The sequence below is a fragment of the Mustela nigripes genome, chromosome 16 (assembly GCF_022355385.1).
Source record: "Mustela nigripes isolate SB6536 chromosome 16, MUSNIG.SB6536, whole genome shotgun sequence".
Classification (NCBI taxonomy): domain Eukaryota; kingdom Metazoa; phylum Chordata; class Mammalia; order Carnivora; family Mustelidae; genus Mustela; species Mustela nigripes.
The window spans coordinates 21,567,652-21,581,455 of NC_081572.1; the positions used below are offsets into that span (position 1 = coordinate 21,567,652).

Here is a 13,804-nt window from a genome sequence, read left to right on the forward strand (position 1 = left end):
GGCTCAGGTCATGGTCTCAGGGTCCTGGATGGAGCCCCGCATCAGGCTCTCTGCTCTTCCGGGAGCCTGCTTCTCCCTTTCTCTCTGCCTGCCTCTCTGCCTACTTGTGATCTCTCTCTCTGTCAAATAAATAATAAATCTATTTTTAAAATAAATCTTTAAAAAAAAAGAGAGAGAGAGGGTATTCTTCGTCTCCTCCTTGTCATATTATTACAGCAAATAGATCCTTGCACTGAGCAACTGCTTGCTGAAAGAAAAGCATTTTTCTGGCTTTAGGGAACATGCCTTGACCAATTCCTCCCTAACTGTCTCTCTGTCCCCTTGGGCTATGGGATGGATAACAGGACTTTTGAATCATCACTGGAATAAACTCATTAAAGCCTCTTCTTCATAACACCCTATCGAACTGAAGGTGGGCGAGAAGGGTCAAGGAGGAAAACAGAAAACAGATGAGCTTTGTTGTTCATCCTTACGAAGTTACCCTTCTGGATAGTTAGGGTGTTAGCTCACCTCTTTATTAAGTATACATCACAAGAGAAAAACAACCAGCTCAGCAGACAATTACTCAGGATGTCTTTGAGCAATGTAGTAAGGCATTGGAAGATGCCCCAGAATGGGGGAGGATGGCTTAACACAGTTTTTGGCAGTTGATCATGAATTTTTGTTGAGTGAGGGAACTGGAGGGAGGGAGACGGTGGCTAAGAAAGGGGCGAGTCTGACTCCTGGGGCCAACAACCTTGGAGAAATTACTCTACCCATAAAACTACTTTAAAAGAAATTGGTGAAAGATGTTAAAACTCAGCTTTAGACAGAGGAGGATGGTATGAACCCACTAGTTTTATAAGATTGCGATAACCATATTTGCAGGTCCATATGGCAAGCCCATATTACTTCCTCCTACAACCACCCTGAATTGAGGGCAGCAGAAGGAAAGGTGAAATAAGATAATATCACCATTTCTTTTTAAAAGTTGGGGGCCAGTCTTATTCTTAGGTACTTTTTTTTTTTAAAGATTTTATTTATTTATTTGACAGAGAAAGATCACAAGTAGGCAGAGAGAGAGAGAGAGAGAAGCAGGCTCCCCGCTGAGCAGAGAGCCCGATGTGGGGCTTGATCCCAGGACCCTGGGATCATGACCTGAGCCGAAGGCAGTGGCTTAACCCATTGAGCCACCCAGGCATCCCCCCCCCCCTTTTTTTTTAAAGACTTACCTGCATTCTCTTTGATATACTTGCAAGTTGCCTTACTCTTGGGTTTGTATCACAAATAAGCCTGTCCCAGTCCTTCACCCTGAGTCCGAGGACCCTAAACCCTCCTCTTTGAAGACAAGCTGCTTTGATGATTTTCGAACTTTAGAATCTAGATTCTACATTCTATACCTTCATAGTTCTCTGGGCTTTCCAACTGGCCCGTGGATAGTATAATAGTACTCATATGCACATGATCTATATGTAGTAGGACAGTGTTTATTTTTTTCCTGGCAGAAGTTAAGAAAAACACCCAAAGACATTTCATCCAAAGTGAAATAATATTTTCCATTAATTCCAGTAAATCTTGATTTTTGGAAGCATAAGCAGGAGGATTGGGATAAGAAGTGAATTATTTTTGGTTTTGCTGAAATGGTTCATAGTTTTAAAAATTTGAATTTTTCCAAAAAACAAACCAAAAAAAATTGAGCTTTTCCACTTTTGGAGGATCTAAGCATCAACAGATGGGTTGTGGAGCTGAAAGGGTAGGGGGAGAGGTAGAGCTGGACAAGCAGGTATCACTTATCTTGGGTAATCAGCCGGGGTTTCCATCACCTTCAGCTTGACGGCTCTAAAATACCCCTGGGTGTGAAGAACACAGCACAGGGAGGTTGTGAAGGCATGAGGAGGCAGGAAGCAGGTGGAAAGGCAAGTTAGGAGGCCTTGGTCAGCAGCTGCAGGAGGGAGAGGCCAGCGTATAGGGCACAGAGGCGGGGGAGGGTGTCTGGGTCCCATGTGTACTGGGGACCCGATCTCTGCACTTCGAGGCCACTCAGCCCCACTAGGGCCTCTGTGAGGGTCAGTTCCTCTTCCCCAAGGGAGGAGAGCAGGTCAGGCTGCAGGGGGAAAACACCCTCTTTATCCTGTAGGAAACTCTGTTCCATTGTGTTCTCCACCTGCAAGGAACCAAAATAGCATAAAAAGAAAGAACTGGAAACCTGTCCTCTTTTCTCCTAACTTATAAGCACCATGAAGAAGGGGGCGCCTGGGTGGCTTGGAGGGTTAATCCTCTGGTTTCAGCTCAGGTCATGATCCCAGGGTCCTGGGATCATCTGCTCAGCAGGGAGCCTGCTTCCTCTCTCTGCCTGCTTCTCTGCTTACTTGTGATCTCTGCCAAACAAGTAAATAAAATCTTAAAAAAAAATCTTAAAAAAAAAAAAAAGCCACGAAGAGGGCTACCTTTCTCTTACTATAACTCCTTTCATTACATTACAACTCCACGTGGGCCTTCTAACCACCCTGTTATGGCGGGCAGCCTTTTTTTTTTTTTTTTGTTAGCCCTATTTTCCAGAAGTGAATTGAGACAGTCTTGGCTGTGAATAAACAAAGCCAAGGTGTTCTGTCTTTTCAAGCTGAAAAACCCAAATAACTGCTCAGAAATTCACTCTGCAACTTCCAAATAACAAACAAGGGAGAACATGGAGATAAATGAGCCGTGAGCGTGGGCCGCTGCCCTACAACAGAGGCTCACCAGGACAGTCTATTGTTAGGCTGAGTCTATATCTTTCCATGGGTTCCAGCTGACTCCCTCCCAAACCTCTTGGCACCTGCAGTTTTCTCTCACCAGCTTAAGCTGCATGGGTAGGATCTTTTTCTCCATCGATTTTATCAGCAGCTTCTGTTGGGCTTCACTTAGCTCTGGAGGTAAATAAATAAATAAATAAATAAATATAAAAATGCAGTGCTGGTACCAAGGGGGCTCCAGGCCCAAAAGAGGTATACTTCCGGAATTTCAGTGTTCATGAATCCACACATTTAACCCAGGTTGAATGCTGCTTTATGCTAGGCACCTTTGTTGGGGTGTTGGGTAAAAATCATACGCCTTTCACTCAGGGAACTTGCAGGCTAGCAGAGAAGACAAAGCCAGGTGCAGGGACAGCACAAGGTGTTAAGGGACCCATAGCCAAGGGGTCTGCTTTGGACTTAGCACTTGTAGGCAGGCTTTTAAAGGGGACAGACATCTCAGCTTATTCCTGAAGGACCAGGGAGTTTTTCTAAGTGGGGTAATGTTTCATGCAGAGGGAAGAAGAGAATTCGGAGCAAGATGCGAAGATGTCACTCTCTGAAATTAAAGCTAACAAATTTCTATATAAAAGTGATGAGCTTAGGGATGGCTGGGTGGCTCAGTCAGTTAAGCCTCTGCCTTTGGCTCAGGTCATGATCCCAGGGTCCTAGGATCGAGCCCAGCCCCACTTCAGGCTCTCTGCTCAGTGGGGAGCCTGCTTCTCCCTCTTCCTCTGCACCCTGTCCCCTACTCCTGTTCCCTCTCACCCCGCTTTCTCTCTCTCAAATAAATAAATTTAAAAAAATAATCTTTTTTTTTTTTTTTTTTTTAACCAGTGATGAGCTTAGCTATATGTAGAAATTTTAACTATGTGACTGGTAAAACTAGGGTTACTTCCCAACCTCTATTAGCAAGGCTAGACTACCTTCTCAGACGATCCAAGGTGCCCAGGTGAATCCTTAGGAAGGTAAACAATTTTTTATTTTTATTATTTTGTTTTATTTTATTAAGGCAATCTCTGTTCCCAATGTGGGGCTCAAATTCACAACCTCAAGATCAAGAGTTGCATGCTCTACCAACTGAGCCAGCCAGGCGGCCCTCTAACCCATTTCTTTAAATGTAGATATAAACAATTTTAACGGTGGTATAATTTGCCTGTCATGCATGCATGGAGTTGTTCGTTCATTCATTCATTCATTCATTCATACATCTGGGTGATTCATTCCTATGACTGAAGAGGTACATAAATGAAGACCTTATTCTCTACTCACCTGTTAGGGCTCCGAGGAAATAGAGGATGCCACCCATAGCCTCCTTCGATACCAAGACATCTTTTGGGAGTGCCTCCAGGGTCACTTCATGTCCTTTGTCTAGAGCCCCTTCGAGCTGCGAGGAAAGGTAGGCAGCAATTTAAGATAACATAGGTAAAGGGCCCAGCACAGTGCCTGGCCCATCAGAGTCCCTTGAGATATGTTAACTATCTCTCGTTTCCTTGTTTCTTTTTCAAGGTGTCAAGTTCTGAAAAGTATGGGGCTCCTGGATTTCATGGTCCCCGAGCCTTGAACTCTGGGAGGGAAATGTTCCAGTCCCCTTTCCGAGGAAGGGTCCTGCTGGCCCACAGCCTACCCTCTGTCTGTCAGCAGGTGCTTTGAGAGAAGCTGTCCTGTGTACCCTTTTCCAGAGGCATGATGAGGGCAGTGGCAGCCGGGTGGGGGTGGAGAGGACACCTGGCCAGCCTCAAGGAAGACACCCACAATTGATTCTCCCAGCCACTGACCACCTCTGTCCTGTCCTGTCCTCTGCCAGTTGTGACACCCACACACACCCACCCACCAGCAACCTTCCTCTGGGACCTCACCGTGAGTTCCAGGTCCTGTAGCTCCTTTTTCTTCCCGAGAAGTTTGCTGAGGCAGGTGAGCAGGGAGTTTTGCCCTGCCTGGTTTAGCTTCTTTACTTCTTGGATCTCTCTTTGAACTTCTTCTTTTAGTGTCTTGAAGTCCTCATGTTCCTCCCCTGTTGAGACAGTGAACATGGTAAGCCAAGTGCCCTCGGTCCAGCAGCCTTCCCATCCAGCCCCCTCAGGTCCCCGTGCTCTGCTCCCAGCCTGAGCCTGACCTCTCTTCTTGACCAGGGAACATGATTATGAAGTTTCCATGAGCCGTGACTTGAGGTGTTATGGGGGATGGTCTAGGGCAAGGAGGTGGACCAGGACATACATTATCATCTAAGCGGACGGTTGATTCTCCCCACGTTCCCAAGCCCCATCCCGTGACAGTAGACAATCGACTTTCCTTTCTCTTAGACTCCAGCTTAAAGTTGAGGAGGAAAGTCTATTTCCCCTTCTGGAGTTATTCGACAAAGAAGAATGACTTCGGTGACTGAGTAAAGGCGAGGATGGGTGGGTCTTTATCCAAGGATATGGGTGGATTGAGGTTAGCTTGAATCTTGGCCTGACCCTCTAGGGGCCTGGCATCCTAAGCCTATGTCCAGGGGAATAGCTTCTGGAAGCGGCTCCAGTTGCCCAGACCTGGGACTCAGCACCTGTCTTTCCCTCTCTGCAGCCCACTGCCTCATTCCAAAGTCTTGGGAGAAACTCAGAAAATTCCTTACCAGCATCAGATGCCAGGATAACATCTGGGGGTGAAGAGGAAAGAAAAGACAAGAATGTACTCCTCCAAAACAGTAGCCATGCCCAGGGAATGAAACATTAATGGGGGTTAGGAAACACATCCTATTTCCTGGGATGTCCCAGCTATCTTGAAGCTACACTTGCTCCATTCATGGGAGGCAGGAATGGGGCAGGAAAGAAGCTAATCCAACGTGAAAAGGGGCCCCTGGATTGACTGAGTTGGCATCACTGTGACTCAGTGACTCATCTATCCCAAATGCTGGGCAACAGAGCAGAAGATGTGCGTGGGACAGGTTACAGCTAAGGAGGCCCTCGAGGACAGAGGTCTGTGGCGTCAGACCACGTGAGTAGCCTGTCTAAAGTCTTCCCCTGCCACCACTTTTTCCTAAGTCATTGGAATTTCTGCCATGTTTTGGGGACAGTTATTTGCTGAGACCTGCAAACAGTCAGTCTTTCAGGGAAGAGGAGAAGAAGATTGGAGTTTTAAAATTCTGTGTCAAGGGACAGCTGGGTGGCTCAGTCGGTTAAGCATCCAACTCTTGATTTTGGCTCGGGTCCTGATCCCAGGGTGGAGGGAGAAAGCCCTGTATAGGGCTCTGTGCTCAGTTGGGAGTCTGCTTGAGAGTCTCTCTCCCGCTTGTGCTCTCTGTCTGTCTCTCTCTCTCAAATAAATAAGTAAATCTTTAAAAAAAAAAAAAAAAAGAAATGAGAGAAAAAACTTACGGGTGAACTTCTCCTCTGGCTTTTCTGAAGGCAGAAACAACATACATATGTCAGCATAAAACCTATTTGTGCCTTTTTATCTAGAGCGGATGTCAAGGCAGCTTTATCAGTGATCATTATAAAAACACAAGGAGATTATGTTAGCTCATTCCCTTCCCCCGAACACACATACAGTCTGGGAACACACAGTATCTCTGAGTCTCATTTCTGCTTCTGACTTCCGGTCTCTTTTAGTTTCTCTGTCTCTCTAGGACAGTATTTATGTGCTTCTGTCTCCCTTTCCTCAAGTTGAGGGCAGATATTTTCATAAAGGGACTTGGGAAACAAAACGAGGGGCTCCTTGAAGGATTATGGCACATGCTAGTGGAAGGTGCAGGATTTTAGCAGATGATGTCAGGGTAGGGTGAAAGGGGAAGCCATTTCACTTACCTCCGGGAGGGAAGGTTTGCATGTTATCATTGCAGATATGTGGAATATCTGTAAGAGAGGGGAGAGCAGGAGGACCCTTAAATGGCTGCCCACCTTCCCTTCTCTATTGTCAAGTCCATGGGCTTCGCTAAGGGCTAGGTCCCTGTCCCCAAAGGCCCCACCAAATCCCCTGCTCCACCTCTGTTGCTCAAGGAACTCTTCTCTTCCTCCGTAAATCCTAGGACGACTCTATTTTCTGCTTTGCATCCTAGTGCTGGTATCTGGGTCTGTTTTCTCCATGGGGTGCAGACTTCTTGCGAGCAGAAGGCGGAGCTTCTTCATCTCCGTGCCCCGCCCCCCAGCTAACCCGGGGCCTAGCATGCTGGAGGTGTTCAGGACCCAGGGGCTCCTTTACTCCCTCTCCAGAGCAGCCCCCCTGCAGTTCTGTCCCTGGCAGCTGGGACCACAATACAGTAACTCCAGCACTCCTTCCCTGGCTTGCCACCAGAGGGGACCGGGGCGCCTTAGTGCTAATGCGGGTAATTCTTGTCTGGAGGGGACAACACACCAGTGTCTGCTCACCCCACTCATTGTTGCCTTTGACCATCAGTTGTCTCACTCGAAAGGCCAGGATGCAGCCCTTGGGGATGGTCACGGCCTCCTTGTGGTTTATGGATCCCTAGGATCAGACAGTGAAGACTTTTGAACCCTCCGAGAGTCTGAGACATGGGGTGTGGGTGGGGCACGTGGAGGGGCAGGCCCGAGCACCTCTGGGGAGATAAGAAGTTCAAAACCTTTCATTTGTGTCCCTGATTGCCTTTCCACCTAGTCTGGACTCCATGGGATACACTTTGAAGCCCTTTGGCATCATCCTGCTGACGAGGTATATCTTCCTTCCTGGTGCAGACACAGAAAGGAACTGGACGGACCAGCTCCATCACCTGCCCGGGCATCTCCATCCCACCTGAGAGTTTCCACAGGCCCTGTTCCTTCTTCCTCTTCGCCATCTGGCCTGTGCTTACCTCCTTCAGGAAGCCTTCCATGACTAACCCTACTCCCAGTTCCAACTCACCCCTTGAATATTTATACAAACTAGGTTTAGGTATGTGGAGCATTTCTCATCTACATCGAATTTTCCAGGCCTGTGTTCTCGGGGCTTTAACCCGTGTGTCTCCTTCGTGAGACTGAGAATGTCTCTCTCCAGTACACCAGGAACACCATGAGGGATGACCCATGACTATGAGTTCCCCCTTCCCTGATGGCTCCCTGTGGCATCTGGAACAGGCCTCTGGCCACACTGGGCACCCTTGACCAGAGAGAGGGCTTGGGTCTGGCTGACAGGGGCCTGAGTCTTGAATAGCAGGAAGACGGAGTGGGTCATTTTCAGTATCCTGGGTAGGCACCGATGGGGAAAATGAATGTGTTTAATGCAGGCTCCAAGGAGAGGCTAAATACAGAGGTGTGTGTGTGTGTGTGTGAGAGAGAGAGAGAGAGAGAGAGAACCAAACCTGAAGTCCCAAGGGGGCGAAGAACGGGAGGGAGAAGCAGCCCTCCGCCTTGCCGGCTCTCTCCAGAGTGACCTCCTGCACTGTCTCCACCACCTCCATGACCACATACAGGTTCTCCCCTCGTTCTTGCATCTCCTTCAGGAACGGGTGCTCGGCTGCCAGCTTCCTGGGGCAGGAGACGCACGAAGGGATGGGTCAGAACCTCTCCCCGCCTGGGCCATCATGCGCTTTTCTGTTCCTCAGCCACTCGCAGGAGCGAGGCATGGTGATGTCAGGGAGACGGGTGAGGACTCTGGAGTAGAAGACTGAGGCCAAAGCCCAGGTGGCAGGGCAGCCACTCTGTGTCCGGGGAGCCTCATCCATAAAATGAAGGTAATGACACCTCCCTCCGGGGATGCTGAGAGGAAAACTAGGAAACCATCTGGCACGGCTCTTGGCTCGGAAGAGGGCCCCCTGCCTGCTCCTTTCTCTTTTCCCCTCTGCCTCAGGGTGCCTTCCCCTCTCTTCCCTCCTCCCTGTTCTCAGTCCTGTTCATCTCTCCTGGGGCCCGTCTCTTCACCTCTCTCTTGCTATTAACACCAGTTCCTCCTCCCCGCTTGCTGGCTTCCAGAAACATGTCCTTTGATCTTGCCACTCCCTCAAATTACCCTTCTGGTTTTTTTCCTTTGCTTCACTGGCAAGTATCTCAAAAGATGGGCCCATACACACCACTTCCTCACTGTCCATTCCTAAATTGATCATTTGGCTTCTATTTCCACTCCTCAACTGAAATCCCAACGACCTCGCGCCCGCCGCGTTCACAGACCTTCCCTCACTCTGCACAACACCGACCCTGCTGCCCAAAGCCTCCCCGTGACTCCGTCTTCTCCTGGCTTCGGTCTCACCCTGCCACCCTGTTTCTGCTCCCAGCTTTCAGCCTTCTAATTCCTACCTGTTCTGTCTGTGTCTCCTGTGCTAGTTTCTTCGGTTGCTTAAAATATTACATTCTTTAAGATTCTGTTCTCAGGTGTCTGCCGTCTGGACTTCCTTGAACATCCGCTCCCCGCACCTCATTCCTGTAGTTTCCATCTTTATATGGCTGACTGCCCCACAGGGATCTTGACCTTGACTTCTCTCCTGAGCTCTGGGCCCTCGTTTCCAACTGCCTTAAAATTTTTCTTCTAAAATGAGATATAATTGGGGCACCGGGGTGGCTCAGTCAGTTGAGAGTCTGGTTCTTGATTTCAACTTGGGTTATGATCTTGGGGTTGTGGGATCGGCCCCCCCATCGGGCTCCAGGCTCAGCATGGGTGGGGGATGTCTGCTTGGGCTTCTCTCTCTCTTCCTCACCCTTTGCCCCTCCCCCCACTTGGTCCCTTTCTCTCTGTCTCTAAATCAATGAATAAAATCTTTAAAAAATAAAATAAAATGAGATATAATTGACATATGTCATCATGCTAGTTTTAGATGTACAACGTATACAATATAGTGTTGTTGACTGTGGTCACTCAGCTAATGCCTCACTGGACCCACAAACTCAAAATGTCCAGAAGGGGCTCACAGTCTTTCTCTCCAAATACTTCTAAAGTCTGTCTCCTTGTTTCTGTTCATGTCATCACTTGGGTCAAGTCTCAGAGTTAATTTTTTAATGTTCTCATATATGTAATTATTTTAATAAAAGTTGTATTTATTTAAGGTATACAACATTTTTTAAAGGTTTTCTTTTTGGTTCGTTTGTTTAGGTTTTTTTGTTTGTTTGTTTTGTTTTGTTTTTAGTAATTTCTATACCCAGTGCAAGGCTTGAACTCACAACCCCAAGGTCAAGAGTTGCATGCTCTTTCAACTGAGCCAGCCAGGCGCCCCACAGAATGTTTTGACATACCTCTACATAGAGAAATGGTTGGTACAGTTAAGCTAATGAACATAGCTAGCTCCTCACACAGGTACCATTTTGTGCATGTGTGGTGATCGATTCTCTTAGCAAATTTCCCGTGGACAGCATACAATTATTAACATAGTTATCGTGTTGGACATTGGCTCTCCATCAGCATCGTCTCTGACCAAACCTCCCTCACCCTGCAATCAGCCATCAAGTCCAATCCATTCTGGTGCCCCAAAGGTGCCCCAGCCCCAACGGGTTCCTCCCTCTTTATGCTGACTGCTCTTCTCAGTTCTTGTCTTCATTTTGCATCTCTGATGGACAGTGGAATGGTGTCTTGCCTGTCTACCTGTCCTCTAGTTGTCACACTTCCTCTGTCTGGCCAGATTAATCACCATGCACATCAAAGCATCCTCGGGGGGGGGTGCCTGGGTGGCTCAGTCATTAAGTGTCTGCCTTTGGCTCAGGTCATGATCCTAGGGTCCTGGGATCGAGCCCCACATGGGGCTCCCTGCTCAGTGGGAAGCCTGCTGCTCTCTCTCCCACTGCCCCTGCTTGTGTTCCCTCTCTCACTGAGTCTCTGTCAAATAAATAAAATCTTAAAAAAACAAAAACAGGGGTGCCTGGGTAGCTCGGGGGGTTAAGCCTCTGCCTTTGGCTCAGGTCATGATCCCAGGGTCCTGGGATCGAGCCCTGCATTGGGCTCTCTGCTCAGCGGGGAGCCTGCTTCCTCCTCTCTCTCTCTGCCTGCCTCTCTGCCTACTTGTGATCTCTGTCAAATGAATAAATAAAATATTAAAAAAACCAAAAACAACAAACAAACAAACACCCCAAAGCATCCTTGGGGTCCCCCAAAGCCTACAGAATCGTTCCACATCCTTGACCAGGCACCTGGGTCCTCCATGATCTGGGCCTTAGCCTCTGCCTCCCACTTGCTCCTACTTTTTCTGCTCCTGCCAAACCAGCTCTTCATGCTCCCTAGTGGTTTTGAGATTTCTCACCCACGTGTCTTTCTAATGTCCTTCTCCCAGACCTTCACGTTCAATTTCTACTCATCTTTCAAGGCCTGGATCATGGGCTGCTTCCTCCGTGAAGTCCCCCTTCATTTCCCCAGCCAGAAATCCCTCCAGCCTGCCACAAAACTCAGGCAAAGTCCTCCTAGACACTATCTCTCACCCTGGATTATAGTTACGTTTTACAGATTTTTTTTTTTTTTACAAGCCCTAGATTGTGAGTTTCTTTCTTTCTTTTTTTTTTTTTTTTTAAAGATTTTATTTATTTATTTGGCAGAGAGAGATCACAAGTAAGCAGAGAGGCAGGCAGAGAGAGAGGAGGAAGCAGTCTTCCTGCAGAGCAGAGAGCCCGATGCGGGGCTCGATCCCAGGACCCCAAGATTATGACCTGAGCCAAAGGCAGAGGCTTAACCCCCCAAGCCACCTAGGTGCCCCGATTGTGAGATTCTTATACAAAAATATTCCAATGCACCCCAGCTCCTAGTGGGGGTGTTTTGCACTCTTTTGAGGCTGTATGAATATTTAAGCACCTCATCACTTCCCTCCTGCCTCCCTTCTTTCAACCACCACTTAACTACTTAAAAGTCAGTTCCCCTGGCAAGCACCCCCATTTGAGGTGCCCAGCATTGACATGGCATCAGCCACACCCCTTGTGCCGTGGGAGCAGTGTTCCCAAGGGCTGCCTCGTATAGGTATAGGACCGGGCAGACGGCTTGATTTATGGGAGCAGAACGCTGTGCCCAAGCTTCAGTAGGGAGCAGATAAGACCTTTTCCCTTTTATAGAGTCAAGTTTAGGAAGAAGCCCTAGAGGTTTTCATGGAACCACATCATTTTTCAGGAAAGAAAACTGAGGTCCTGAGAGGAAAAGTTATTTTTTCCAAGGTCACATAGCAAGTTAATGTGAATATGCTCATACTCGTGTGTGTGTGTGTGTGTGTGTGTGTGAGAGAGAGAGAGAGAGAGAGAAAGAGAGAATGAGAGAGGGGAGTGGTACTGGGAGTCGTGGAAAGAGATGGCTAGGAGTGGTTAGGATATGCACCCATGGACCACATGGACGTCTTTTTCTTTCTTTGGAGATTTATTTATTTATTTGACAGAGAGAGAGCGAGCGAGCGAGCGCACAAGCAGGGGAGCAGCAGGCAGAGGGAGAAGCAGACTCTCCACTGAGCAGGGAGCCTGAGGCAGGACTCAATCCCAGGACCCTGGGATCATGACCTGAGCCAAAGGCAGACGCCTAATGACTGAGCCTCCCAGGCGCCCCCAGTATGGTCACCTTTAAGAGCTCTGCTGTGATGACCCATAGGTGAAGGTCAGTGTGAGGGCCCTGCCCATTAACTCAGGGCCCAAAGCAGCCTTTCCAACCACCCACCAATCCTGGTAGCCCCCCAGCCCTGCCACTCTTACCTCTCCTGGTGCAAGGTCTCCAGAGCCTTAGGGGCCACACTGAGTGTCTGGACCTCCAGGGTACTGCTCCGGGACAGCCCCGCAGTCCCCGTGACCTTGACTGTCTTTGGCACATCCACCTCTCCCTCCACTCGGGCATCCAGCATATTCTTAAAGCTAAAGTTCCCAGAGTCTGTCGGATCTGCAGGAGAGAGAAGATGAAAGGAGCCAGGCTGAGGGGCATCCCTCTTCCCCTGCCTCCTGGGAGAGCTCAGGGCTACGTGACACCAAAGCACAACTGGGCAGAGGGAGCTTTGGGTTCCCCCTCGTAAACCAGGGCCTGGCGCCCACCCATTGGGGCCCAGCCTCGCACCCGCACTGACCTGCAGGCGAGCTGCCAGCTTCTAGAACGTCCAGGAGGGTGTAGTCTGTGCGGACATACCGGGCACCCCAGAAGAGTGTGCTCTTCCTCTTCCTTAGCACCAGGCAGAAGGGATGGAAGCGCTTGAAGTCTATGAGGCTGTCAAGGGGCGTCAGGTCCCCTCTAGGGTTTAGCTGTCTGGCCAGGGCTCGGGTGACATTTTCAAAGATGGTCATTTTCTCTGTTGGGATCGGGTTTTGGGAGAGACAGGAGAGTGATAAGCTGGGAGACTGGGACATGGTAAGGGCTGCGGCCGAGAGAGATCACCTGGCTTTGGGGGAGGGGGTGCCTTTAAAGATGCTGGGACACTAGGAATGTCAGAGCTGAGAGCAATGCAAGGCACCTCCACTTTGTGAGGAAGAAAAGCAGCTGAGAAAGCTGAGGCGACTTGCCCGAAGTCACACGGCTGCATAGAGAAGCCAGCCTTGCCTGTCAAGGGTGTTTGCGCACAGCTCATTCATGTCCCTCATGAACTTGAACTTGGAGCCGGGCTGGGACGTTTCACACGTGAAGGAAGTCAAGCTTCTCCCATGCAGCTCTGCCCAGCTTCCCTTCCCCCAGAGAACTCTGATGGCTGGCACCGGGGAGTCCGGGGAGGCAGGCAGCCCCCACTGGTGCCGAGGGCCTGAGGAGGCAGACGAGGTTCGCCTGCTCTGTTGTCCCTTCTTTGGCTGGAGGTCACTTCCCTTGTGCCCACCCCCTGGCTCCTGCCTCAGAGCAGACCCGCTTCCCGCCAGGGGCCACCCAGTACACCCAGGCATTTCAATCGTTGCCTTGGTTCCCTCTGCTTCCCTCCCAATCTAAAGAATCCCTATTCATCTCTCTAAGATTCAATCTGGGTCACCTCTTTTGTGGCTCCCTTCTTCCTCCCCTTCAGGCAGCTAGTGACTCTATCCTGTGTCCCCAGAGCACTTTGTACGCGCCCTTCCTGAACACCTGCAACCTGACGTTGTTCGTGTTATTATGATCTGTTCTCTTGGCTCTCGCCTACTCGACTGTGGCCTCCCAGAGGGCAGGAAACGAGTCTTAGTCATCTAGGCACCGAGCACAGCACCTGGTGCAGGCCTAGAGCCTGGCAGATGTATGTGGAAAGAATGAATGAGGAAATG

The 13,804-nt window shown here is 49.3% G+C and overlaps 1 protein-coding gene across 2 annotated transcripts; it reads right to left on the bottom strand.

Annotated features, from left to right (window-relative positions):
- Window positions 1–1,197: 1,197 nt before the first annotated feature.
- On the bottom strand, window positions 1,198–12,871 carry GSDMA (gasdermin A). Of its 2 annotated transcripts, XM_059378652.1 has the most exons (11): window positions 12,658–12,871; window positions 12,296–12,476; window positions 8,020–8,185; window positions 7,094–7,190; window positions 6,533–6,580; window positions 6,104–6,127; window positions 5,362–5,385; window positions 4,610–4,764; window positions 4,023–4,137; window positions 2,812–2,885; window positions 1,198–2,143 (listed from the first exon to the last, which is right to left on the bottom strand). In XM_059378652.1, the coding sequence occupies exons 1-11, from the start codon at window positions 12,869–12,871 to the stop codon at window positions 1,901–1,903; spliced, it is 1,341 nt and encodes a 446-aa protein (XP_059234635.1). In that variant the 3' UTR covers window positions 1,198–1,900. The 2 variants fall into 2 exon arrangements, with proteins under 2 accessions (XP_059234635.1, XP_059234634.1); XM_059378651.1 differs by lacking the exons at window positions 5,362–5,385; window positions 6,104–6,127 and having other exon boundaries at window positions 4,610–4,812.
- Window positions 12,872–13,804: the final 933 nt, after the last annotated feature.

Coding starts and splice junctions, on each gene's coding strand:
- GSDMA (XM_059378651.1), bottom strand. CDS start 12,871: ATGACCATCTTTGAAAATGTCACCCGAGCCCTGGCCAGACAGCTAAAC. Junction 7,191..8,019: donor TCGCCCCCTTGGGACTTCAG/GTTTGGTTCTCT, acceptor GTCTGATCCTAG/GGATCCATAAACCACAAGGA. Junction 4,813..6,532: donor GCAAACCTTCCCTCCCGGAG/GTAAGTGAAATG, acceptor CTGGATGGGAAG/GCTGCTGGACCGAGGGCACT.